This window comes from Corvus kubaryi, unplaced genomic scaffold (assembly GCF_017639235.1).
Source record: "Corvus kubaryi isolate FWS band 111438036 unplaced genomic scaffold, C.kubaryi_AGA036_p1.0 37367, whole genome shotgun sequence".
Taxonomy (NCBI): domain Eukaryota; kingdom Metazoa; phylum Chordata; class Aves; order Passeriformes; family Corvidae; genus Corvus; species Corvus kubaryi.
Genome location: NW_024581119.1, coordinates 1,847,605 through 1,874,285, shown reverse-complemented (window position 1 = coordinate 1,874,285; position 26,681 = coordinate 1,847,605). Strand labels below are relative to the sequence as shown.

At 54.2% G+C, this 26,681-nt stretch overlaps 1 protein-coding gene and 1 long non-coding RNA gene across 8 annotated transcripts in view; one reads left to right on the top strand and one right to left on the bottom strand.

Moving 5' to 3' along the window:
• Window positions 1–26,681, top strand: part of NECTIN1 (nectin cell adhesion molecule 1) — a 91,575-nt gene that overhangs the window by 47,848 nt on the left and 17,046 nt on the right. For 6 of the 7 annotated variants that reach the window (XM_042034353.1, XM_042034354.1, XM_042034355.1 and 3 more), the window contains exon 6: window positions 25,821–25,968. In XM_042034353.1, coding sequence (XP_041890287.1) covers window positions 25,821–25,968 — 148 coding nt within the window. Of the gene's footprint in view, window positions 1–5,563; window positions 11,918–25,820; window positions 25,969–26,681 lie in introns of those variants that run through there. The other variant, XM_042034356.1, reaches the window with a different exon arrangement.
• LOC121667569 lies at window positions 14,495–22,327 on the bottom strand. The gene is made up of 2 exons (XR_006017107.1): window positions 22,111–22,327; window positions 14,495–14,836 (listed from the first exon to the last, which is right to left on the bottom strand). It is a non-coding gene; the product is annotated as an uncharacterized LOC121667569 (long non-coding RNA).

Below are 26,681 nucleotides of genomic sequence, written 5' to 3'. Positions count from 1 at the left end.
TGATCCCATTTGTATCCCGGCCATGGACATTCATATGGCTGATCCCATTTGTATCCTGCCCATGGACATTCACACGTGTGATCCTATTTAAATCCTGCCCATGGACATTCACATGTGTGTGATCCCAATGGATATTCACACCTGTGACTCCCAGTTTTCATCCTGGCCGTGGAAATGGTTTTCCCAAACCTGCATGCACAGGGATGCCCTGCATGCCCAGCCACGTGTCCATGCAGCAATAAAGCATTTGCATGTGGGAATGTGCATGGATTGAGGAACATGTGCTTTTCTGGGTGCAGCAGAGCATGGCCGTGCCCTGACCCTGTGTAGGAGACATTCCCCCACTTGTGCACTGGCTCCAGCCAGAAGAAGCACAAGGAGAAAGGGGAAAAAAATGGAAAATGGACCTTTGAAGGAGACTGACAGAGCTGGGGGAGCAGGGAGAGCCTGTGCCTGCAGCTCTGCAGCCCTGGCCTTGGATGTGCTACAGGCTGGGGGGGAGGAGAAGCTGGCAGGGGTTGCTGACCTCCCCGCTTGCTTGGCTTCCAGCAGGGAGTTATTTACACACCAGCAGCGCTCTCGTCCCAGCAAGGTCACTGCAAACAGCCCGTGGGGCTCTCTGGAGCCGCTGCCACGCAGCACCGGGCTCGGGAAAGCTCTTTCCGGGAAGTCTTAAATCCCAAGCCCTGCAGCAGGTGCTCCCAAAGCTGGGCAGATCGAGGTGGGAGGATATAGACCCAGGGGGGCCAAAGAGGAGCAAGCTCAGAGGGGGGGTCTGGCTGCTGCTGGTCTTCCAGAGTGGCTGTGCATCCTGTCTGGTGGCATCTGTGCCAGCGGCCCCCGCGGGTGCAGGGCTTGATTGACAGGGGATAGGTGACCTGAGAGAGAGATTAAAACCTAAGACACGTTTGGCATCTGGCCTGGAAGCCGTCACACTCTGAAACGCCAGCGGCAGCTGCTGAACTTCTGGATTAGCTGCCAGTGGTTTTTCCATCCCCGGCTGCACTTCAGGAAGCCCTGGGAGGGAGAGGAAAGCAGGATCCCTTGGAAAGCTGGAGATGGATGTGCAGAGGTGCAAGGGGGAGGGAGGAGGTCAGCAGTGCTCTGGGATTCTCAAATTGCAGCTTTGTTCCGAGGTTTCTCCTTATCTCCCCTCGTGTACACAACTTTACACGGGGGCAAAGTCCTGGGACAATTTGGCATGGGCTGTTCCGGCAGGGAAAGTTTGCCATCAGCAATCTGGCTCCTAAACAAACCCCACAGGGTCACTGCTGTGTTTGCTGAGACCATCTGGGAACTGGGAAGCTCCATGAATACGTTGGAATTCAGGTTCCTGTTCCTCCCTGGAGCTGCTGCTCACATTGCAGTGGGTGTTTGGTTTTCCAAGGTAGAAGGAAATCCAGAGCCTTCCTGGAAGAGGCTGGGCTGCCACATGTCCAACAGGTAATTCCTGATGGGGTTTGACATTTTCCTCAGTGCCCATGGCTACAGGGAGAATTTGGGCTGGTGCTGGGTTTTTCCTTGGTCCTTAGGACTGAGGGGAAAAGGATGGTAATGGGCCTTAAAGGAAAAACATGTCCACAGGAAGTCTTTTAAAATATCCCAGCAGATGAGCAGAAGGGCTTTTGGAAGCTGGTTTCCTGTGGATCTGCATATCACAGAGGAATTACTGGGTGTCTAAAAATACTCTTTTTCTGATCAGGGCCCTTCCTGCCCCTGGGAGCAGCCTCCTGTCCCTCAGGGTTCTCTGATGTCTAATGAGGTTTAGTTCCCACCTCTACCAAGGATCCCACTCCAGCCTTCTCCAGGAGCTTCCTGATAGGGATAATTTCAGCTTGTTCTGTCAGGTAGCACTAAAATGGGCCAGCAGGTTCAAAAAGCAGCAGATCAAGGATTGATGGGCAGCTGGGATGATTTGCATGCGCCTCATTTTTACTGGAAAACAGCCATTAAGAGAAAGATGGGATATTTTTAAAACCTGTACTTTTAAAGCCACTCCTGTGATGGGGAAGGTTTGGGGATGTTTGTTGAGCCCTGGGGTGCTGCAGGGAGATGTCAGGAGATGCCCAGAGCCTTGCAAAGGGATCAAAGAGAACCTGTGGGCTGGGCCAGGTGCCAGGCCGAGCCCGGGGTAACCTCCTGTCTCCCTGCTCTCCCAGCTGCCGTCCCCGAGGTCCAGCTGCTGGCACGGGGACAGGAAGCTGGGCTGAATGCAACAGCTGGCAGAGGCGGGCACGGGCAGATAGTGTTGCTGCTTTAATTCCTATTCATACAGCACTCCCTCTTTTTATAAGGGCTGGGGGGTGGCAGGCGGGGGGAGGCTTTTCATGCTGGCATTAAAGCCTGGCTTGTTCCCCCTCCCTCGGCTCCGCTGTCTCCTGTTTCTCCAGGCCGCTTTTCACAGCGGCTTTAATTCTCTCCAGACTCTTCCTAATGGATTTTTCACGTGGGGCCCCTGAGCACGCTCAGGCATCGCACCGGTTCCCAGAAATTTCACGCCCCCCCTTGGACACAAAAAAAAGGGGATCCTTTTCCCACACTTCCCCCTCTCTCTCCCTGGGGCTGCTCCGTTTGCACCCCGCACGTGAAACAGGGTGGGCAGAGGGGTGGATCCCAATTTGTGGGGCTGGCAGATGTCCTGGTGGTTAATGGACCTGGATGTGGGGACAGGTGACACGCTGGTCCCCGCTCACCACCCGCCAGTGCCGAGGCACCTTGGCACAAGGCCGGGAACACCACTCACACCCCGGCGCATCCCGAGGGTCGCAGCAGTGCCCACCCTGCTCTGGAGCCAGTGCCGGTCTGTGCCACCATCCAGTGGCAGTGCCGGGCTCTGGAGTGGCCGGACCCTCTCCTCTCCGGACACTGACCACCCCCCCGGGGGGGTCACCCACCTTCCCCAGAGCCCCCCCTGTCCCGGCTCTGGAGGGAGGATGAGGAGGGAGGAAGCTCTGTGGGTGAGGAGGGGGTGATTTGGGGCTGCTGGCAGGCGATCTTCCCCGTCTTTCTTCTGCCTCCCTTCCCACAGTCTGGGTTTGTTTTCTTTGGCATGGGAACAGGGCCACGGCGAGGAGGATGGGGATGGGATGCGGGGAGAAAACAGTTCCTTGCCTGAGCGATGTGTGAAATGCACCAGGGACGGATGGATGGATGGATGGATGGATGGATGGATGGATGGATGGATGGATGTGCTCCTGCTCGTGTCCGCGGCGTTGGCAGTGCCAGGGGGTGGCACGGGGGTGGCGAGTGCTACAGCAAGGGTGGGCAGCACGAAGGGCAGGGAAAAAATAAATTATCTCCTGAGAAAGGTAGGAAAACATCCCCCTTTCACTTCAGGCGTCCAACCTGGACTGTTAATGAGGCTTTTAGCAGGAAAGTGGGCCAAGCTCCTTCAGAAATCAGGCACAGCCCTCCCCTGTCAGATGTGCTCTCCAGAGCTGGGAGGCAGAGGGACCAGTGTGGTTTGAGGGATCTGCACACCCCGTCTGGCTCTTTGCAGGGTGGGTTTGGGGACCTGTGGGGCCAAGCACAGAGTCAGCCCTGCTGTAGGGAACAGCAGGGTGTGAGGAGGCTTCAGAGCTCTGGGAGAATGAAAAACTGAGCCCCTGGGGCCTGAGCCAGCTTGCTGGGCTTCCCCTGCTCCCTCTCAGCCTCCAGGTGCTCTCCTGCTTTGGGAACTGGGCACCACAGAGGCTGCAACAGCGAGGAGCAGCCCCGGGGAGGTGGCTTAAGCAGGGGTAGAGGGAACAATGTGGATGTTGTGTGGCTGAAGCTGAGCTCTCAGCAGGCAGGACTACGAGGGGATGGACGTGACTGTCCCTGGTGTCCCTGCAGAGAGGTTCAGCATGAACCAGCTGGCTGGGACAGCCTTCTCTTGATGCAACATGTGGCTTTGGCTTTCCACAACCCAGCCTCAGCTCCCCAAGCTGCAAGACATGCCCTTGCTGCTTCTCTAAGGCTGTCTTTGGGAATAAAATGCTGTCTCCTGCCTGCACAGCATCTTGCTCCTCATTCTGGCTCCAGCAGGGCCCCTCCATCTGTCCCCCAGCCCACTCTGCCCAGTGGGCTGCTCTCTGTGTGGGTTCAGCCTCAGGAGGCTTCGCTCCAGGCAAGTCAGCACTGCAGAAACCAAGACGCTGTTGTTGGGTTGATGTTTCACGAAAGGCAGGAATTAATCATCTTTCAGGCACAAAAAAACCCAGAACATTTATGGCTCAGGCCAGCAATTGCTCGAATTCAGCGCCCTTGTCCAAAACCTGCAGCTGTTTCAGTGCCTTCACTTGGGGGAAGCTCTTTTCTCTCCTCTCCCTCAGTGTCTGGGCTAAGCTGTGCTGCAGGAACCCCACTCCTGCCAGCAGGGACATGGAAGGGCGTGGGCAGCAGCCATGCCTCACATCCCTTTGGAATCTGCTGCCTTCGAGCCCCCCTTTCCCCATCACCCCACCCTGGCTGCACTCTGCTGCTGGGTCTGCACCTCTCCTTGGCTGCTGGGGGGAAAAGTGAAAGCCAGGAAGCTCCAGGGCTGGCAGCCAGGCCTTGGAGGTGGGAGGAGCACTGGGAGAGGTCTCACGTGCAAAGACAAGGCTGCCACCGGGCATTGACCAGGTGCCTGCTGCCTGAACTGGGAGGCAGGTGAAGGGCTGAGATAACCATGTGGTGTTGATACCTGCTGGACATGGGTGTTCAACAGGCTCTGAGCTTGGCCAGGGGCTGTAACTGTGCCCAGCAAGGTTGATTGAAGTCCTGCCTCAAACTTTATCTGTGCCAAAGTGTAGGTGTTGAACTGCATGAAAGAGGAGAGAGCTGCTTTCTCATCTCTTTTCTCTGCCTCTTTTTGAGTTATTTATTTATTTTTTTAAATAGGTCAGGGTAGCTATAGGAGCAAGATTAGCAGGAGGAGTGGCACTGTGCTGGCCAGGGAAGGGAAAGGAGCAGTGGGAGGGCTGTGTCCTTGTGCTGCAGGGTCAGCACACGGGGTCAGGAGCCAGCAGGGCTCTGAGCAGCCACAGGGCACCTGTGGGTGGAGGATCACAAGGTGCTGCTGCCTTCTGGCCCCAACTGGTTCTCATCTGGGCTGGGATGTGAGGAGAGGGATGCAGAGCTGGTGGGTCCAGCGTGGCATCTCTGTGAGCAGCTCGGTGCCCGCTCTCGGCCGGGGTTTGGGGTCTTGCTCCTCACCAGGAGCACTCTCTGGGAAACTGGAACTGGAATTTTGTCACCCGGTAACACGGAGCGCGTCTGGACTCAAGACACGGGGCTGGTGGGATCTGAGCACGCCTGGAGACACCCGGAGGGCTGGGGAGGGGAGATCACTGCTTCCAGCCTGCTGGGCTCCTGCATGAGGCTTGGCCAGCTTGGCACGGCACCTTCCCCTTGCTGAGGCAGAGCTGACCCCTCTGAGGACGCCCCTCTTGCCCTTTCCCCAGTTTTTCCCTTCCCTGTTCCTTACCCTCATCTTCCCACCCCCTCACTCCCCCCAAACTGGCAATGAAAGCATGGAGGGAGGGCGCGTTTCCGCATGGTTTGACACTGTTCCCCCTTCCATCTGTCTTTTCCTACCCAGAATTTCCCTACACCCCGTCTCCAATCGATGATCACAAATCCATGGTGCAGCCGAACATCCCCACACCGGTGATTGGGGGCATAGTGGGAGGCGTCTCGCTGGTCCTGGTGGTGGCCGTGGTGCTCTTTGTGGTACTCCGGCGCCGGCGTCACACCTTCAAGGGTGACTACAGCACAAAGAAGCACGTGTACGGCAACGGCTACAGCAAGGCTGGCATCCCACAGCACCACCCCCCCATGGCCCAGAACCTCCAGTACCCCGACGACTCGGACGACGAGAAGAAGCCGGGCCCCTTGGGCAGCAGCACCTACGAGGACGAGGACGAGGACGCGGGAGGCGAGCGCAAGCTGGGCGTCCCCAAAGCCTACGAGGAGGATGCCAAGAGGCCTTACTTCACCGTCGACGAGGGCAAGGCCCACCCCGAACCTTACGACGAGAGGACACTCGGCTTCCAGTACGACCCCGAGCAGCTCGACCTGGCCGAGAACATGGTGTCGCAGAACGACGGGTCTTTTATTTCCAAAAAGGAGTGGTACGTGTAGCTCCACGCCCCTGCGCTACACTCACACTCACTCACGCTCACGCTCACAAAAAACGCGCTCGCGAGCGGTGCCCTCCCTCCCCCGCGGCCCTCCCGGCACACCCACGCACGCCCCGGCCGGCCCCGCACAGACTTTTCGGATGCTCCCAGCAGGATCGGGCAGGGCTGGGGGGTGAGCGGGGAGGGAGGGCGGCTGGCTTTGCTTACGGATCATTTTTTTTGGGGTGGGGCTCGTGCGGGAGGGCGGGAGGTCGGGTAATTATTTTCTCTCGGTTTTTGGTTTGGCTTTTTAATTTCTCTCTTCGACGACTTTCGTCCCCTTCTGTGGTGTTTGTATTGGTCGGTGGCTTAGGTGTTACTCTTTGCTTTAACGACTGTTGCCCAGCCTGTATATTACACTCTGTTTGTGTCTTCATGTCTCAGAGTGCCCTTCCCTCCCCGAGGCTCCCTCCTCCCACTCCCACCCCCCTGAAACACTGGAAATTTGTTTGTATGTTGTCTTCTCTGTTTGTTTTTTAACCTTGGGAGGGGGGCAGGTGGGCTGTCCGTAGGACAGGGGCCAGGAGAGTTTATGGCAATGGAAACATAGGTGCCATTATCAGGTGAATGGATTTTGGGGGTTTTTTTCCCCTAATTACTTTTTTTTTCCGGTGGGGTCTGGGTGACACTCCCATTGCCTGCTGCACACCTGGAGAGATTCACACCCAGTTTTTAATGACTCAATGAAAGGAAAATGAGGAGAAAGGGGGGAAAAATAGCCCTAGACCAAACCCCAGGTGCAGGGGCTGATAGCAGAGCAGGGAAACAAAACTGCCATTTTCCTCCTACAATTTATTATCACCTGGCTTTTCATTTTTCTGTCTTTGTTTGAGTGTGCTTTTAAAAGAAAGAAAAGGAGTATTTATTGCTGACATTTTTCCCCCTGTGATGGCTCAGAGAAAGGCTGGCTCTTTTTGTTCTTGTTGCTGTTGTTGTCGCTGGTACCAGCCACAGAGCAGTTCACCAGGGCACATCCACTGGGGAAGGGACCAACTGAGGACACTTTGCTTCCACACATTCACTGCCTTCAGCTCTGCTCTGCACACCCTGCCAGGGCAGGACCAGCCCCCGAGGTTTATTTTATTATACCACTAAGACTTAATTGTCATGTGTTTACACTTTGTTTTTTATTCTGGTCAGAGCACGGGGGTGCTTCTCTCTCCCTCTTTCTCTCTCTCTCTCTCTCCCCTAGCAACAACCCCAGCCCGTGGCTGCACCACATAGCTGGCATTGATTGCCACTTTTCCAATATCACATCCCTCTCCTGAGCACGGGCTTGGCAGACAGGGTAGGAGGGACTGAGCTTGGGGTATTGATCTCGCCCTCCTTGCCTTGAGCCACGGCGTTGTGCTGGGGAGGTTTGGATTGCTGCTATCTCTGCTCTGTGGATAAATGGGATTCCAGACTTCAGGGCCCTCTGTCTCACACCGACCATCTCCAAATTAGATTCACTGGGTTGGGGCTTATTTTTCTTCTTGTGGGTTATATTTTTTTTTTTTTAATTTGATGTATAAATAAATCTTTTGTTTGAAAAGAAATCCCCAGTTTTTTTGTATTATCATGCACATCTAAAAATAGCAGGACTAATTCTCCTCCTGCCTTACCCGCTGGGTTTTGTTCCACAGCGGCGATCCTGCTGCAGAAGGGAGGAGGGTGCAGAGGGAGACCCACACGGATGAGTCAAGGTCAGATCTCTGATCCAGGCAGCCTCCAAAGCTTTCCTTCCCCGTGAGGTGCTCAGTGCAGACCTTGGGGAGCTCAGCCTGAGCCATGCCCAGTTTGCTGTGATTGCATTAGTGGGGTAGGGCAGTGGGCAATCCAATTGTAGGGCTGTAATCTCTCCGCGGTTCCTGCCAGCCCCTCAGGCTTCCTGGCTTCTGGCACAACAGCCACATGCCACGGGAAGGCTGCTCTGTGTCCTCTCAGAGCCAGGGCAGGCAGAGATTCCCTCGGGATCCCTTAGGCTGAACCGTCCCAGGTCTGTCCGCTGCCACCGGGAGCACCCTGCTAGCAAGAACCCCCCCCAGTAAAGGAAATAAAACCTCTTAACATCTCTCCAAATCTCTGATTACTGATGATTAGGGGTGGGAATGACTTCCCTGCAGTGCCTTGGGAGAGCAGCACACAAAGGGCTTTGATTCCCCAGAGGGAGAGCCTGTAATCTGGATCAGGGCAGAGCCTGCACAGTGTGTGGTGCAGGGAGAATTCCCAACAAAGTCCATCTCTGAAGTGAATAATCCTTCAGATCTGGATCCCACAACCAGGCTCCGAGCAGGACAGTGACAGTGCCTGCAGCGCCAAACTCTGGGTGGTCATCAGCAGGCACAGAGTGAGATCAGTGGCACAGACCCTCCCCTGCAGATTTCCCCCAGCACCCTGGGAGGAGGTGGCTTTGGAAGAAAACAACCTTTTGTAAAACCTGCAGGATCCGGCAGGGATTCTTCACGTTCAGGCAGAGGCCACTGCTCAGGTCTGGCAGATTCCCACCACACTGACCCCACAGCTCTGTGTCCTGAAGAGCAAAGGTGCAAAGCCAACGGGGCAGAAGGCCTGGGAGAGTTCAGGATGGTGTGGCTGTCCCCAAGTTCAGGGATGACTGAAGAAACCCTAAGAAATCTGCTTTGGGAGTTATTACTTCGCCTTTGAAGGTGTCATTTTTTGAGCTGTAGCTTCCTTGGCTTATTTATTGCCCGTTCACACACTGCCCACTTCGTAGGGGCTCAAAAAGCCAGTGGGATCCAGGGAAAGGAAAGGAGAGAGTGGAGCAATGTGGAATTTCCAAGCTAAAGCCTGTGCACGGTTCCCTTCCTGCTGCAGCACTTCTTCCTGCCCAGTACTGCACCAGCCCAAAATCAGGACTTAGCTCAGCCACTTACCTCCTCAGAGTGGTTCCGAAAAGGGGTCAAATGATCATTTTTCATCCAGAGCTTGGAGTGGAAGGTCCTTAGACAGCGTTGCCTGGCACAGCAGCGAGGCACCCTGCGAGTTCAAGGTTCAGTGCTGCATTTCTCTCATCCTTGAGCTCTCCAGCATTGCTCCCCTGGCGCAATTATCGCCACAGCCACGGAGAAATGCCACCTCTGCTCCGTCATTTGCTTCTTGCTGTCCCTTGCAAGGTCAGCTAGATGGCCAAGAGACTCTTGGGGTGGTAATTAGCTGAGTGATTAGCCATTAATCCATAGCAAGGTGGAAGAAAAAAGAAGTGTGGGGGAAGAAAATCAGATTGATGCTTCATCTGAGGGCTGTTTGGGTCCAGTAATAGCATCGCTGCCTTCTCTGGGTTGAATTGCTCTGAGGGGGCCCTTGAAGGGAATTAGATGAGATTTTCCACCATCATCCAGCAGAAAGTGAGATCTGTCCCTCCCTGCGTGCAGGGCTGAGCTCAGGAGAGAGGCCAAAGGGAAGAATCACCTGCATCCTGCTCCCAGGAGCTTCTGCAGGAGGGGAATGTGCTGGGACCGTGCAGGGCCCACCAGCAGGGCCAGCCCGGGCTGTTCGGTGCTCTGGTGATGGTGTCACTTGTCCCTTTGTGCCCCAGTGTCCCTCAGTGGGCAGATTCTGTCAGGCTGGAGTGCCACACATGAGCTCACAGGCCGGGCCACCTCTCTGGGACCCTCAGGCTGCCTCGAGTGAAAAATCCCCTGCTTCTCCACCCCCCCGGCATCAGAGGTGCTAAGGAGGTGGAAAATGCCCCTGTGGGACCTGGCAAAGGAGTGGGAGCTTCCAGTTGGGAGAGGGAAGCTGTCCAGGGGCCTCCTCCCCTCCACCTCGGTGCTAGGGAGCAGCTGCTCCCCAGGAAGTGTCCCATCTCACACCAGTCCCAAACTGGTTTGCCCCACTGGCTGTGCCTGGGCTGCTTCTCTGCCTTCACATGGCTCAGGGCTGGGTGTCAGTGCCTCATCTCCTCCCTCCGAGGGATCATTGTCCAGGAGGGATCCCTGCGCTGGGTTTTGCCAGGGAGCAGAGACATCAGCATGGTGCTTTTCCTTTTCCCAGCCCTCATCCTGGATGGCAAAGCTTGTGGTACCTCAGGGTGGGTGGGGAAGCTGAGCAGGCAGTGAGAGAGAGGTCAGCGACCCGAAATTCAGGTGAATTTGGGCCAATCCCCCATGTCCTTCCCGGTGTGAATTCAGGGAGCTGTGCAAGCAAACATATCCGTGTCACAACCCACAACGAGCCCGTGCTTTATGTACAAAGACACCACAGCTATTTCCCTGCTGGGGCTTAACTCCAGGATTATTCATTGCAATTCACCCTAGTGATGTTATTTTCCCTTATTTAATTACCAGGTTTGTTGTTTTTTCTCCCCCTGTTAAATCATTTTCATTCAAGCAGGGGGGGAGAAAATAAATTAAGGAAAAAACAACCTGAAGATTTCCACGTGAAATAAATCAACTAAACTGAGATGGTTGCACCAAATTGATTGCAAAGACTTGAGGAACAAAGGGAGCCATTTTCCTGATGTTGAGTGAAAAAGAAACACAACAACAGTTCAGCAAAAATCACGGCGGGTCAGGGAGAGAGAGATTCCAAAGATTGATCTCTAGGCAATTAGAGAAGGGAGCGAGATTGGAATGGGAGCTGCTGCTCTGCTTGGCCGTTCCCCTTTGCCACGCACACGCACGCACACGCAGATTTTTGGGGGTTTGGGTACCCGATGAGGTGAGGGGGAAAACCCCCTTGCCCTTGTGGGGGTCAGATGTGTCATTCCTGCAGGCTCTGAGGCTTCCCAGTGTGGAAACAGGGGGATCCCGGGTTGCCAGCAGGTTCAAATCCACTTTTAAGTTTGCCTCCACCTCTGTTGTTGCAGCACTGAAGTTTTGGGTCTGTGGGGACAGGGGGCACTGCCAGCAGCGTGTGGCTGCTGCCTGTCCCTTTTTTCTGAGGTGTGAAGCAGCACCTCACCCTCCCCACCCTGCACTCACTGCCCTCCTCCCATCCCCTTCACACCCAAGGAAATCTGCTGTGGGTTTGAGCTTTTCCTTGGGAGAAGCAGGGCAGTCCTTGGGACAGGGGAGGCTGTGAAGGTCTCGGGTCCCTCCCCATCACCCCCAAACTCACCCCAGGGGTGGGGGACCAAGGGCAGAGGGGCTGGGGGAGAGCAGGGGGGGCTCAGCCCATCAGCAAGGGAAGGAAAGCCAAGCCTTAGAGAGGAGGCTGAGCTTGGATTTGGGACCAGGGAGATTTTCCCCATGTGATTCCCCGGGGGTGAATGTAAGGAGCACACGGAGGCAGATCCTCCGCTAGCAGACGCTGGTGTTGGTGGAGGGACTCTCGCTGAGGATCTGGATTTTCTTTTCTTTGGCCTTTCTCTTTTTTTAAAACATGATTCCTCAGCTCCAGTGATTTTCTCTCTTTTTCTTCGTCCTCTGGCTGTAATGATCATTGTGGAATTAAAACTGCAGACAGACAAACAAACAACCCCAACCCCACTTCTTTTCTTTTTTTTCTTTTTTTTTTTTTTGGTAATCTGTGTTGTAAGTGCTTTTGTAAAAAACAAAAATTAAAAATAATAATAATTATGTAATGGACTTTTATGATTTTGGTTTGGTTTTTTTTGTTTGTTTGTTTTTTTTTTTTTGGTTGTTGTTTTCCATCCTTTGTAATTTGTTCATTTGGAGTCCTGGGGTGGGGGGGGGGTATTTTCATGGTTATAATTTGTGTGGGTAGGGTGTTGCATCACCCTTCCTTTTACTTGTACAAAAAACAAATAGTGGCTCAGCTGTGGAAAAAAAAAATGTACTTTTTTATAAATAAAGAATTTTAAAAAAAGAGACCTTCTCCTTTTTGGTGCATCCGTGGCTGCGTCGTCGTGCACTCAGTGACTGAGAGCTGTGAGGGGAGTCACAGCAGCAGGAATGGCACCTGCTCTCCAATGGTTTGGGTTGGAAATATCCCAGGATACGCTGTATTTTTTGGAAATTCCAAATATTTGTATTTGTATTTTGGAATGGGAGTTGCTTGCAGGTGAAGGCTGAAGGTTAAGGCTTAAGAGATTTCCAGAACAGCAATGAGCTGGAGAAGGTGGACTGGGAACGACTGGGTTTGCCGCTGGCGTGGTGGTTTTGTGTGGAATTCTTGGACGGCAGATTCAGGATAGGCTAAAGGAGGCTGGAAGCTCTTCCTTTTGTTGATGTAAACAGTGAAATTGCTTGGCTGAGGCCCAAAGCTAACCTGAGCTAAGAAAAATAAATGGTTAGAAAAACAGGGCAGAAAAATCCATCCAAAAATCTGTGAAGAGTGAGGCCGAGTGTCTGTGGCTGAGGAAGTTCTCACTGCTGGCTGCAGCAGATGGGACAGGCTATTGGGAAAATGTCAATATTTCCCTAGAAATGTGGAATTAGCTGGTGTCAGGGACACAGGAGGGACACAGGAGGATGTTTTCCAGGGCCACACGTGCCTGCCATGGCAGTGGTGCTTCCAAACCCTCTGCAGGCTCAGGGGGGCTCAGGGTGAGCGGAGCCACGGCGCATCCCTGCGTCCCTGTCACTGCTCCCTGCCCTGGGAAGGACACTTTGCCTTTCCTTTCCCCAGCTCCCTGCCTGTGCACGGATGCTACAAAGGAATCCTTGTTCCCAGAGATCAAGGCCAGGCTTTTGTCAGGGAGGGAGGGACAAGGCAGGCGGGAGATCAGAGGGAGCGTTCGTGCTGTCCCTGCACTGAGCCCAGCAGACCCTCTGCCATTGCCCTGGGGAAGCAGGATACTCCCTGGGAAGGGGGTTTTGCACCCAACTGGAGCACGTGGGTGATGTGCTGGAGGCCTGAACCTAAATCTGACCCAAACCCCAGTGTTCCCCATCACGGAGGGAGAGGGATGCTGACCCAAATTCGGACTTGAGCTGATCTCCATGAGCTGGAGGGAGTGGGAAGTGTTCAGAATTAGGCTGGGAAGGAGTGGTTTGGTCCCTGGGGCTTGTGCCAGAGCAGCAGGAGGCCGGGACCAGGGTGGTGATCAGTGCCCTGTGTGCAGCCTGGCAGGAGAATCCTCCAGCCCCTGTGCTGCTCACGGAGCCAGGTCTCAGTCATTCTGCTTTGGGAGGCATTGGAGAGAGCCCTGGGAATCCTTTCCTTGTGAAAGAGGAGGAAAAGCCAGGCTTTAAGGTGACATGGGGAGTTGTGAGCACTCTCTGGGCTGTGTCCATCTCTCCTCCTATTTTCCCCCTCTCATTTCCCCGTTAGCCATGGCGAGTGCTGGAAGCGCAGCTTTCCTTCAGGAGTGACCACGGCTCCTACAGAACCAGCTCCCAGCAGCTGCCTCAGCCACTGCAGCCAAGTTTGGGGGCGGGGAGGGACAAAAGCAGCACTGGGGAGCTGGGGCTAAGATGGGAAGAAGGACAGGAGGGGCTGTCTTGGCTGGGAGGAGCCCCTGGGAAATGCTGCTCCGCTTTCCCAGGCCAGGCCTTAAGAGTTCAGCGATGATGGATAAAACCCATGGCCTGGGGCCTCTTCTCAGCAGCTCAGGTTGCAGGGGGCTGAAGGCAGCAGGAGCAGCCCCCCAGGCAGTGCCCCCAAGGATTGGGTTTCTCTGGAACCAAACAGAAACACGTTGGGGGTGTGGGAGTGCCAGAGGTGCCTGCAGCCCATGGAAACATGGCAGCACGGCTTGGATCCCTTCTCCAAGCCACAGCCCTGCAGGAGAGCCCTGCTGGCCCCAAAAGGGGCTGCAGAGCCCTGAGCAGCGGCAGAGGGGCGAGGCAGGAGCGGGATCAGGGCAGGAGGAGATGAGGCAGAGGTTTGTGGCTGGTGTGCGCTCAGTGCTGAGCGTGGGCCAGAGCAGAGTGGGGTTCAGCTCCCTGGAACTGGGAGATGAATTCAGGGCTGGAATGTCCCTGGTGGAGGTGCAGAGCCCGGGTCCCGTCCTGGGCACGCCGTCAGCTCTCCTGGCTGCAATGGGGTTTTACTTCTGCCCGTACAAAGGAGTTGGAGAATGATTTGTGGTGAGGGAGAGACTGCCCAGGGTAGTCAGGGAATTTCCAGGGAACCTGCCCGATATTCCCAGCACAGACCTGGGATTAACACCTTGCAAAACACCCAAAACCACGGGGATCTCCCAGGGATCCATAGGATCAGAACTGGAAGTGCAGGAGCCAAAGGGCTCCAGCAGACTGAGGGAAAGGCAGGGACTGGGAGATGTTAAACCAGGGAAGGGGCACTGGAAACAGGTCAGGTCACTGAAATACGTGACCCTCAATCCCAAATTCCTTGTGAGGTGAGAGGCAAGTCCTGCTCCAGTTCAGCTCAGATCACTCAAGGTCACACACAGCCCATTAAATCTCCTCCAGCTACTGCTGGATAAATGGAACCAAGAGAAACTCCCGGTGCAGGCTGAATTACTTGTAGCAACAAATATGTTTGATTAGGGTTGGTGGTTTTTTTATTTTTTCATTTTCCAATTATTTGCAATCTCCAGTTTGATTTGTATGAACATATTTGTTGGAGGAAATTGCTTTATGCAAATGGATTCCAGCTGAGGGACCTGTGACACCAGAAGTGCTGTTGAGCCTCAGATGCCCTCAGTGGTGCCTGGCAGAAGGCAAGGGGGGCTGGTTCTCTCCTCCTCCTCCTCTTCCTCCTCCTCCTCTTCCTCCTCCTCCTCTTCCTCCTCCTCCTCCAAACAAGGCATTTCACAGCCTTCCCAAGACATGTTTAGATGCAGCCTGGCTTTAGAGAGCATTCACAGAACAAGGCTCAGCCTGTAAAAAAAGAATAAAAAATGGATGCGTGTTGCACTGCTGGAATTTCACATCCTAGCGAGCAGAAATCCGAGAGCCAGGCTGATATTTCCACCTGAAATGTAGGTTAAAAATGTTGTATCACCCTCCAGGGGCTGAATTATTGAAAGGCAGTGATTTATGGATACCTGCCATCCGAGCTGCTCCCTTCACCTCGGCAGCCGAGGTGCATGTGGCCTGATGTGACTAAGCCCGGCTCAAGGTGAGTTAGGGACGCTCCCTCCTCCACAGATTTCACAACTGCTGGACCAGACCCAGGTCCTGGTAGGAAGCAGGCAGAGGGTTTTGTCTGAATGGTTTGGAATTTGGGGAGGAAAATGGCTTGAATGTGAGCAGTAAATGGTGTTTGTCTGCTTCTGTGCAGAAGACACTGTCCTGTGGTTTGCTGGGGAGCTCAGCGCTGGCTAAATCCAGGGAGGTGATTAGGGATCAAATCCTAATGGATCAAAGGGAGCTGTGAGAGGAGGGGGATTCACTTTTTCCTGGTTTTCAAAGGTGCACCTTCCCTCCCTCTGCCCACCCCGAGCCACTGCTCACCCCATGGAGGGAGGGTGAGGGAATGTTTCCATCTCTCCCTTTTCCCCCTGTCCCTGCCAAACTCCTGCCAGCCTGATTTCCTCACGGTTTGGAAAAGAAATTTGCCAGCTTCACACCTGTCAGGTTTAACTGATTGCACGTGGCGTGGAGGGAGGGAGGGAGGGAGGGGAGGAGGGAGTCCATCCGTATGGCTCCGCTCGCCGGGGGAAATTCCTCCACTCCTCGAGGAATCAATGCCTCATTTCCAGCCTCATCCCACTGTCCTGCTGCAGCTCCCAGTCCTTCCAGTGACCATGTCCCCATAACAATGGACAGTGGCTCTCTGCTGGCACACAGCTCTGTCCACCCAGGGAGCTGATCCCACCCCAAAACGCCCGTCCCAAGGTCCATAATTGCCCCAGTGTGCCCAGCCCAGCTGCTGCCAGCTGTGCTCTGAATGCTGCAGCTGTCTGGGGTTATGAATGGAATGGGGATGGGGTGGGAATGCCAAGTCGGAATGGCTCGAGTAAACACTGCCCAGGAATAATGGCATGGGGGGCTTTGCAACGGGGAGGAATCGTAATTAAATAGAAATTAGTTACTTAAATGGTCACTTCCTGGGGTTTCGCTGACGTCCGATTAACTGAACTTTTAATTTGCATAAGCAATAAATGTTTAATTATGTTATTAATATATTTGAGTTGAGGCGCTTATGGGGTTTTATAATTGGCATTTAACTAGATAGTTCCAGCACATTAACGGGTGTTTTATAGCTCCGTGTGAGCTTCCCCAATTATAGCTGACCTAAAAATTTGCTTGGAGGACCTACCTTAAAAGTGTTACCTGAGCAACAGAGCGGGGGGAGGCGAAGAGGAGGGTGTTGGAGCCTGTCCCCAAAAGGAGGGATGTGCACAGGCAGCTCTGCACCCTCCACAGAGGCCCTGAGACCCCGGTCCCATCCCCAGGATGTCCTTTCCTCAAGGGCCTGTGTCGCAGAGGGGTCACCTCCCCTCTCCTGGCACCCAGCTGAGCCCAGAGGCTGCCACCCAGCAGGGGATTGGGGTGGGGAGAAGGAGATTTAGAGATGGGGAGGGCTTGTTCTGGGTTGGGGAGTGACCTTTTGACTGAGCAGCTCTGGCAGCCTCTGTGTTCCACTCCCAAATCCTGTCAGTCATTCTAAATCTATTTTCCATCCCATCTCTACGCTCGCTTTGATGACTTGACTGGTTTAGTAGGCAAAAAGTGACATTGTGTTTGACTGACAAGGCCCATTTCCCATGAACCTTTAGACTGGCATTGATTATATTCCTGCCTTTTAATTCTTTATTAACTGGAGCCTGTGTTTGCATTTTCTGTGGTGCCAGGACATCACCCCATAGGATTCAAGTCATTCTCTGTGCCCTCCTCCATTCTGCCGGAATTTAACCTTCTCAAATTTAACTATTTTAACAAATAGTAAAAAACCAACAGCAGTGAGTTAGGAATCTCCTCAGCTGAGTCTTCCAGCCCCTCTGTTTGCTCGTAATAAGTGGAGTATCCAAGGAGATGGTGTCCAGCGAGCTCCTCAGCCTTGTCATCCTCAAACACAGGGAAATTGTTTTGTCGTCTCAGAAGCCACGAACAAATGTGTGCCGGTCTCCAGAGACAGATCATGAGCAGTTATTCAAATCTTCTGCCTCTTCTGAATCATTGCAGCCCTCTTGACCGTGTCCACCTGCTGGAGTGCCTATGAACGGTGCAGGGATGTTGTTTATTCCTGCTGTATCCCCAGGGTAAGCCTGGCTTTTGTATCCAGGGCCTGTCCGTCAGCTTCTCTGTCCTGCTGACTGATTGCTCCCTTTCCTGTTTTTCCATTCGATCCATTCTGGAGAAGGGGGAAGCTCCCTGTGTCCGAGCTGACAAACACCCTGCTGAGTGAGGCTCATTAGGTGAGGGGAGGTGGGGAGGTGCGTGAGGCGTCTTCCAATGCCCTTAACGGGAGGGAGAAATCAGGAAAAGGGTCGGGAATGTGAAGTCTGAGTTGTTTTCTGCATCAGGTCGCTCTCCTGGAGCAGGATTGGGTGGGGACAGCTGGGGGCACCAGGGCAGGGGCAGTGAGAGTCCTGGAAGGTGTGGGGGGTGCAGGAGGGGAGGCAGCAGGTCAGAGCCACAGGAGCATCCAGCAGCTCCATCCTCTCACACCTGGCAGCTCCCTCCCTGCTCCAGGAGGCTGCAGAGTCTGGATTGCCGCAGCTCTCAGGGGATTTGGGGAGAAGAGAGAAGGAAGGGGGTGTGAGGAGCAGCCTGGAGCCCTCCCTGCTGCTGCAGCTGCCAGGGGACAGCAGGAGGACTGTCCCCTGTTCCTGCGCTTCTGGCCAGGTGGCAGGGAAGCAGAGCAGCTCCTCCTCACCCTGCCCTGCATCCCCTGGGTGCCTCCGCTCGGATGCGAACGGGAGGTGAGCTCATCCTTTGGAGACATCCAGGACACAGCTGCCCGGTGCTGTAAACACCCCGACGGCAACGGGAGACAAACACGGCCCGGGGCACACGGCCAGGCAGAGTGAGACGTTCCCAGGAGTGCTGCTGGCGATTGTTGAGCAAATTAACTCTATTAACACAAATGATGAGAGTCTGAGCTGCAGTTCCTGGGCCTTCTATCTGACAGAATTCATCTGGTGGCTGCTTGTAACAGCATGACCTTAATGGACTCATCAAGGGAGCCGGGCTGGATCTGTGGCTGAACACGGGTTTGGGAGCACGCTGTGCTCTGGGCAGGCTGCTGAGAGCAGGACAGGCACGCTCTGGTGTAATGGGCTGCAGGATCCGGCCCCTCCATCCTTCCAGGAGAGGCAATTTCAAGTGTCATCACCTCCTCGAAACTGTGCGGCAGAAGAAATAAATTACTAAAGGGATTTGATTGTTCATTACTCTGCCAAGCTGCAAGGAAATGAAGCAGAACTAAAATTAAGGGCTGTGAGGAAGAGGAAACGCCAGAGAACATTTCCCTTCTTCTCCAGGCTCATCTTCTCCCCCAGAACAGGCTGGGGTGCTCCCCATCCTGCAAGGCCCTGGCTGTGGGAGGCAGGGGGGGTCTGTGGGGTTGGCCAAGCGAGGTGGGGAGAGGGCAGGGGGGTTTGGGGTGGATTAGTGGCAGAAAGGTCCTGTTTGCCCCCTCTTTGCTACAGTGGCACAGAGAAGAAAAACCAGCCCAGGCAGAGGAATCTCTGTTGGAGCTCCCACAAGAATTCTGCAGAATCCTCATCCCTGCTGGATCCCATGGGGTTAACACCCTGCTCCCACTGCTGCAGCCAAACCCCATCCTTGTCAGTGGCCACTGGCAGCACAAAAAGGGAGGTCACCAGGGGCTAGGGCCACATTCCAGACATGTTTTTGCGGCCAGCAGCTCTTTAACCAGATGTTATTTGACCAAGGATGGTGCTTCCTGCAGGGGAGGAGAGGAGAGGGACAAACTGGTCACAACTGGACAGAGCCTTGCATGGCAAAGCCATTCCCTGGCTGGAATGTGTGTGAAATCCCCGCTAAAGCCAAGCACATCCCAGTGTCCACTTCAAAGCAGGCACCCCAGGGAGGGCTGGATCCGCTCACCACGCTTCCAGGCTCTCCCAAAACCTCATCAGAGGCTGGAGAGTGGCTTGAAAAGCCTCAAAGTGCCAGTTGGGCTGGCAAAAATGACAGAGGGAAGGAAAGTGGTCAGGGATCTTCAAGGGATGCTGTGATCAGTACCCAGACGGGGAGGGTGGCCGTGCTGGGAACGAGCTGAGGGCCCAGGGGATACCCAGATTCCTGGGCTTCAGTGGAGGGGAATTAGAGAGGGGATAGAGGCATCCCTGCTTGTGGGAGGGAGAGAAAGGACAATGCACAGGGCTTGGGGGAATTATTTTAACCACCCTTGGGGACACTGTTTTTTGTCCCCATCACACACAGTAAAACCAGGACACTCCCAGCACCCCTTTGCAGGGACCAGCAGCACCATGTGGGAGGTGAGCAGCACATTTTGGGGGCCCAGCCTGTGCAGAGGGGGATTTCCAGGGACATGAGGCATTTTCAGGATCGCAGCCATGCCTTGGCACTCGCCTGTGTGGTGGCTGATTGTGTAAGTGAGAGTTACATCAACAAACACCCCAATGGGAGAGGCTGTGATGGCTCTGAAAATTCCATCTGACTTATATCAGGGCATGGAGGCAGAAGAAGCAGCTCTGCCTTCATTTTGGTGTTTAACCTTTAGCTGGCTGCGCTGCAAAATGTGGAATAGGTCAAGATTATCTCGAGTCAGGATGTTCCTTGCTGTCAGATCTTTGTAGGCTTTCAAGCCTAATCAGGAAGAAAGGAGACCTAATCAGGGGAACAGGCAGCATCCCCCAGCCAAGGACATCCTGGAAATAACAAGTTTTAAGGATGTGGTAAATGAAGATGTTGTTGTCTATCAGTGGAACAGACAGCAGATAGCATTCCTTTCTCCAGGACCTCCTGGAAGTTACAAGCCTTAAGGATGTGTTAAATCAAGATGTTGATGGATGTCTGTGTGTACATTGCTAATTTGGCAAATTATTTGAGGTCTGTGCATCCCATAGCTGAGCTTTCTTAGTTATAAATCTGAAAATCACATCAAAAAGACCCTGCCCAGGTGAAAACCTTCCCCCTGAGCATGAGTAGAAGTCTGCTGGGGTCACATAATTCGCATGGGAATCACTAACATGATGCTTTTCTCTCCAGGTGAAGCCCAGACACTCCTCCTGCTCAGAAAACCCTGCCAGCCACCTTTGCTAACCAAATAATTCACCTTCCCTGAGCTGAGGTCCAGCTGCCCCTGTGTCTCTCCCCAGATGAGCAGCACTCGGTGGCAGAGCTGGGTCTGGATCCGGAGGGGGGGAAGTGCTGCTGCAAACTCCGTGGAGTGTGGGTTTGTGCTTGCACAGGGCAGAATCTCCCTGTCAAGTGCAGCCTGCTCACCTCCCTGCAGTGAGGGAAGGTCTGAGCTGGAGCAGGGTCTGAGGGGGCCTGGGTAGGAGCAGAATGAGCTGCTCTGTTCCCGTTTTCCTCCTCGCTTCAAACCAGGACCAAAGCAAGGGCTGTGAGGATTTTGGACCCAGGGAATGCTGCTGCTGAAGGGCCGAAGGCTCTTCAGCCTCACACACTCATGGTCCAGTGCCACTGGAGCAGCTTTCCCAGCAGAGTCTTGCCCTCCTTAATCCCTTTTATCCTCTGGCTGCTTGGCTGTCCCTGGAAGGGATTCACTGAACATGCACAGCCCAGAGAGCGGCCCCTAGAGAAACCCACCCCACCTCTCTTCCCTCAGACTTCAGATCCCTTTAAAACCCCCAGTGCCTTGCCAGCCCTGCTGTTTATCCTCCCTTTTGGCCTATCAGCTCCACCAGCTCGGCTCGGGCTCTCCTGGGAGCAGCTTTCCATTAACCCTTTGCAAACAAAAGGCATCACAGCACGGCTGGGGACCAGCTTGTGCCTGGGGGTGTGTGTTCTACTGGAGCGTGTCTCAAATTAGCCAATCCTGCTCCTGCCTTCAGAACCAAACCGGGGAAGTATTTGTTCTGCCAAGCTTTTCAACTCGGTTTAATTTAGCTCTGTGAACTTGTCTCAGGCTCCCTGGAATGTGTCAGGTGGGGTGTATTATAAATATGCATCATCTGAGCTCATTGTCTCGCTCAAAGGAGCAGCAGGCGGAAAGAGTCCGGCAAAGACTCCTTCCAGCAGGTCAGGGTGACAATCCAGGTTGGGGATGGGCTTAATTTGGGCTGGCACTGCACGGGGACAGGGTGCTTTGCTGTAAATGCTGTGAGCAGGGATGGATGGAGCACCGAGGTTACACTAAATCCAGCAAGGCTGACTGCTCCAGGAGCTTCAGAGCTGCCAGCACAGAAGAGAAGGATCACAATCCCTTCCCGTGGCTCTGCAACGTGGCTGTGAGCAAGGCAGGCCCTTGCTGAATGCCTCAGCCAGCCATAAAATAGATGGGGATTTGCTCGGTGTGGGGAGGTGATAAATGGGAAGGGAACCTTGCTTTGGAATTGGCTATGGGTGCAGGCAGATCTTTATCAGAGGTGGTGTGTGCTGTGCGGTGGTTTGCTGGGAAGCAAAGAGGGATCAGGTTGGATTTAGGAGGGGGCAAAGACAGGACAAGGGTGTGCAGCTCTCTTGGAGCAAATTAGCTCCACTCACAGCTGCTGTAAATCAGCCCTGAGACTGGCCCAGCTTCCAGATTCACCTGGGGGATGCTGTTCAGCGCCTCAGCAATGAGAGAGAGCTCAGGCTCTCCTTGGGGCTGCTGAATTCATGGCAGACACTCAGAACAGAGAAAATGTCAGAGAGCCAGTCCTCTCCCCCACATGAAGCCTTCCTGCCTGCCCAGACCTCATCCCACGGCTCTGCTCCTCCCCACCTGCTCAGGATGTCACTGTGGGTGCACTAAGTGCAGAATGAGCTGTCTGAGCCCAGCTTTACAAAACCAATCCTAGACAGGCCCAGACCCTTGGTGGGGATGTAGCATATCCCATTCCCAAGTTCTGATCCCAGGAACAGCCAGGCTGCTTCATGACCCCAATGTCCCAGCAAATGTCCCAGTAAACGTCCCAGTAAACGTCCCAGCCACTCCAGCAGCTCTGAGGGAAGAGACCTCATTTCCAAAACTGTGACGCCCATCTCTCCTTTCCTTTCACAAATTCCTCCACACCAAGAGCCAGTGAGTCATTCCCGCTGTGCCATACCCTTCCCTGGATGCTTTCCAGTGGATCCATCTCTGCCTGGCTGCACGCTGCCTTGGGGAACATCTCTCTGGCTCTCCCGCAAGCTGCTTGTCCCGCTGTGCCTCGGTGATTACTGACGGCTGCTCCCCGCAGCTGCACCGTGTCACCGCGTGGGGATGGCTCTGTCCCTTTGTCTCTCCGCCGGGAAACGCTGCCCTGGCTCTTGGCAGCGAGTCACAGCCACAGCCACCAGCCCCGGGGCTGTTTGGGCTGTTGGGACAAAGGGTTTGTCATCGCCTTTAGCTCTGTGCCGTGACCGCATCCCGCCGGGACACACATCCGTGTCCAGCGGGCATCCCTCATTCTCTGGGAGCTGGGAGCAACTGGCAGCCTTGGAATATGGCTTAACTGAGCTCTGGGGCTGGTGAATCGCGGTATCAGCACCTCGCAGAACGTTTTAGTGGGGCTGGTTGGTGCAAAGATCTTCCTCTGCTGGCGGCTCCTTTTGGAGAGGCACGCACACGCCATCAGGTGACTGGGAATGATGCATCGTGGAGAGATAACCACTTCCCTCCCTTGCCTGGGTCTGCCTCCATCTCCAGAAGAGCCGTGGGAGAACAAAGTAATGAACAAAACAGCTCTGAAAGAGACTGGGGGTGGGACGCCCTTCTTTTCTCCTTAATTGTAATACTGTGAATTAATTCAGCTTCCAGCAGGAACGAGGAGTTTCCCAGGAGCCCTCAGACATCCAGATAAGGCTGAGCTGTTTGCTGAGCCCCTCTGGGTTCTCCGGTACCTGCCTCACTGCCAACTGCTTCACACAAAGTTGTGGGGTTTGGGGTTTTTTTTGAGAGTTTTAAATTATTCAAGCGTGACACAGAGCACGGGGGTTTGCATTCTTAATTGGCAAAGCCTTTTCCCACTCCCGTCTGGAGGCCCCTGAGCTGTCCTGCCAATTTATTCTGATCCTGATTCACGAGCCTTGCAAACATCTTCCCAGGGCTGCCCAAAAGCCCTGTCAGTGGAACTGAATCCTCAGCTGGCACTTGTGGGCATCTCCTGAGGCCTTCCTGGTGTTCTCCTCTTCCACTTGAAACGCCCCTTCTTGCAGCCACCCTGACTTCCAGAAAAGCCCTGGTGGTGCCCTCCAAACTACCAACCACAGCTCTTCCCCAGGAGGAAATAAACAGTGGATATAGATGAAAAAATAGGTTAAAAAGGGGAAAAAAAAATAAAAGAAAGAGGGAAGAGCAAGCATAAAAGAAGGTTTCTCTCTACTCCTCATTTTCTTCTAATCTTTGCATTTTCTTGCTCTCTCGGGACTTTCTTCTCTCATTTATCTTCCCCATCTCCTGGGGTTTCCTCTTCTTGCCCTGTCACCTCTCACATCTCCCTGCCTGGACCCCTGCAACGCTTTCGGGCGGCTCAGACTGTCCTCAGCGAGGAGAGCCGCACCTGCAGGGGCACGGTTTGTTGTCCCAGGGTTTGGTCCTTGCCCCTACAAGGCCACACAGCCCTGGGATGGGCTCTGACACCGGGATGTTCACGCAGAGAGACTGAAAAGGAGGAGGGGCTCTCACAGCAGCCCGAAGCACCTGCAGTTCTCCTTGTGCTCCTTCATTCCTTACTCTCCTCCTCCCCTCACTGTCTTCACCCACTGCCCCATATTTACCTCTCCCTCTTCTGCCATATTTCCCCCTCTCTGCATTTTCTCAGCCCCTTCCCGCTATCACCCAGCCTCACCTGAGCTCCTGGAGATCCATTTTATTTAATTCCTTTCCCTCTTTCTTCTCTCACTCCCCTGCACACACCTGATTTACAGTGGCAGCAGGAGGCTGATGTTCTCTGCTCCTTCTCTGCTCGGTCCCTGCCATCCCCAGAGCCATTAGGGGCCAATCCATCACAGAAATGCCCCAGCCACTGTGACTGGGACATTCTTTACAGCCACAACCCCGAACGCTGGGCCGGGGGGTTTGGATGGCTGCATGTCAGCTCTGAGGGAGCTGTCTGGAGGCACCAATATTATTTACAAGGTGTTGTGGCTTATGGAGGAGGGAAGAGGAAGAAAAGTGGCTGCCACCGTGAGTTCTGATGACTCCAGCACGCTGCCACCAAAGACACACAGCTCGGAGCTCTTCATTAAGGACCGGGCAAGGGCGGGGAGGGGGTGGGATGCTGAGCGATGGGTGCTCCGGGGTGGCACAGTTTGGCACGAGAAAAGCAGCACGGTGTGGGAAAAGGGATGGGGCGTCGGGGTCAGAGCAATTCCTGGGGAGAATTCCTCAGCAGCAGCGCTGGGAGCTGCGGTGCTTTGTGCCCACACAGCCACCGCGGCAGAGCTCCGCGCTGCGGCTCGGGATCGACCAGAGCAGGGGGAGGTTCCCAGGGAGAGGTTTGCACACCTCAGTTCACTCCTGGATGACAGCAGCAAATCTGAGAGCTGGGGAAGGCTGGCTGGGAGGGGAGATCTGGGAATACTCTCTTGGAAATGATCCAGCACAGCCCTTTTGCCATTGCACCCGGCACAGGGCGAGAAGCGAGTGCTGGATCCGTGGAGGGGAAGTGGGAGTAAAAGGCAGGTTTTTCACCCTGAAAAGTCCTGAATTCGTTGTCCTGTGTGGTTTGGGAATGTATGCAGATGTTTTATAGCCACACTCATTTTGTTTTATCACTTTGCACAGGAAAGTGGGCCTAATTCCGAGGCCTTGGGGATGGGTAGTTTAGGGGAGATGCTGGCTCTCACTGTGGTAGCCAAAGCCATAATTGTTGCAGAATAAGGTCCATGAGCCCAATCTGGTCTCCAAGAGCAGCCAGTAGCCAGGGCATTAAGAAAAGTACAAAAATTAGATGTGACAGACGAGTTCTACAAAGCCCCTTGTTCCCTCATCCCTGTCTTGCCCCCCTCCCCTGAATATCTTTTCGTCCTCCTCCTTCTTCTTCCTCCATCCCAATTATCTCCTCCTTTCATCACTGCCGGAGTTGTAAGTACAAAGTACCAATTAGCTAGTTTTCAAGTTTAATTAGGTTGGAAGGTAGAGCAAATTAAATCCTTTTATCGCAGGTTTCAAAGCGCTTTCCCATCGGGCCCACGGGATGGCTTTCCTTTGGATGAGGCCGGTGTTTGTCACCAAGGAACTGGCCCAGGTCACAGAGCAGGGCATGAAATGCAAGATTGGGTCTATCTCCCTCCTGCCCCTAAATCCTGCACTCAGGACATCATTTTTGGATGGGGTGTGCAAACCCTTGCTCCACCTCAATAAATTGAGCATTGCTCCTTAGCTCATTTTAAGAACATTCCAGCAGCACCAGGAGTTCAGTGAGGACACTGTGACAAAGCCCAGCAGAAGGCTTTCAAAATACTTCAACAGTATCAAGCAGCAGGTCCACATGAATGCTTGGAAGCACCTTTATTCCCTAAACCCTTCTTCCTTTGAGGCCTGAACAAAGGCAGAAAAGCGGATCCAGGAATAAACACCTGAAGATGAAATTGCAGAGCCGAGTGAGGAAGTGTTTAACTCTTGGAGATACAATTGTAGCCACAATTTCTGTTCCTCTTGAGCTCTGAGCTCTGCGTTTCAACAGGATCTGGCTCCCTCCATGGAGCTGCCAGACAGGGACACTCGGGAAAACTTCGGAATTCATCCTCACCTCTGCTCCTGGAATCCCTGGTGGTACCAGCTGGATTTCCTGGTGCTCTAACCCTCTCCCCTGTGCTTCCCCGTGTGTTGCAGACAAGCCACTACCTCAGAGTGCCCCCGGAGGCATCATTGGGATCGTGGGAGGTGTCATCGCCGCCGTCTTCATCATCGGCGTGGCCGTCACCGTCATCATCGTCTACAGGCGGCAGCAGAAGAACCGCTCCGGGACTGACAACGACCTGTGAGTAGCAGAATCCCTGCCCACCGAGGTGGTGGTGCTGTGGGGCTGGGGGACAGCACCTCTGGCCCTTCCTCTACCTGCACAAGGGGAATACCTGGCAGCAAAACGTTTTCCTGCTGTTTCTGTCTCGTTCCTCTGATCTGCTTCCCTTCCTTGGGGCTTCCTGGTGCTTCCCATCCTGCTCTCTCCATCACAGGGATGCCCCCCAGGTGCTGGGTTTGCTGTGGCACGTCCTTGGGGCAGAGGCTCAGTGCCACTGTCCCTTCCATGCGTAAAGAGAATCCTGTTCCTCCTTTCTCAATGCCTTCAGGCTCCTGAGTGAGACTGAATCACATTCTGCCATCAGAAAGGGGTCTCTGATAGACCCTGAGCTCCTCTGAATGCACCCCAAAGAGTCTGGAATGGGTTCACATCCACCAGCATTGCAGATTTGGACCTATGGGTGACACAAACTCAGGCCATGGCAGGGACAGAGGCCACCACAGGGGCTCCTCTTGGGCAGGACTTGCTTTGCTCTGCCCAGCACAGGGCAGCAGAGATCCCAGCAGGGAACTGAGTGGTGTGGATGTCACTTTATGCAGCAGGAACCTCTTCAGCAGCATTCACCCTGGGCTCTGCTGAACAGCTCTGTCTTGTCACCAGCTCCTCACCCCCTCCCTCCCTTCCCACCTCACGGGGGAGGCACGGAAAGCCCAGCGCCCAGAGGTTGCTTT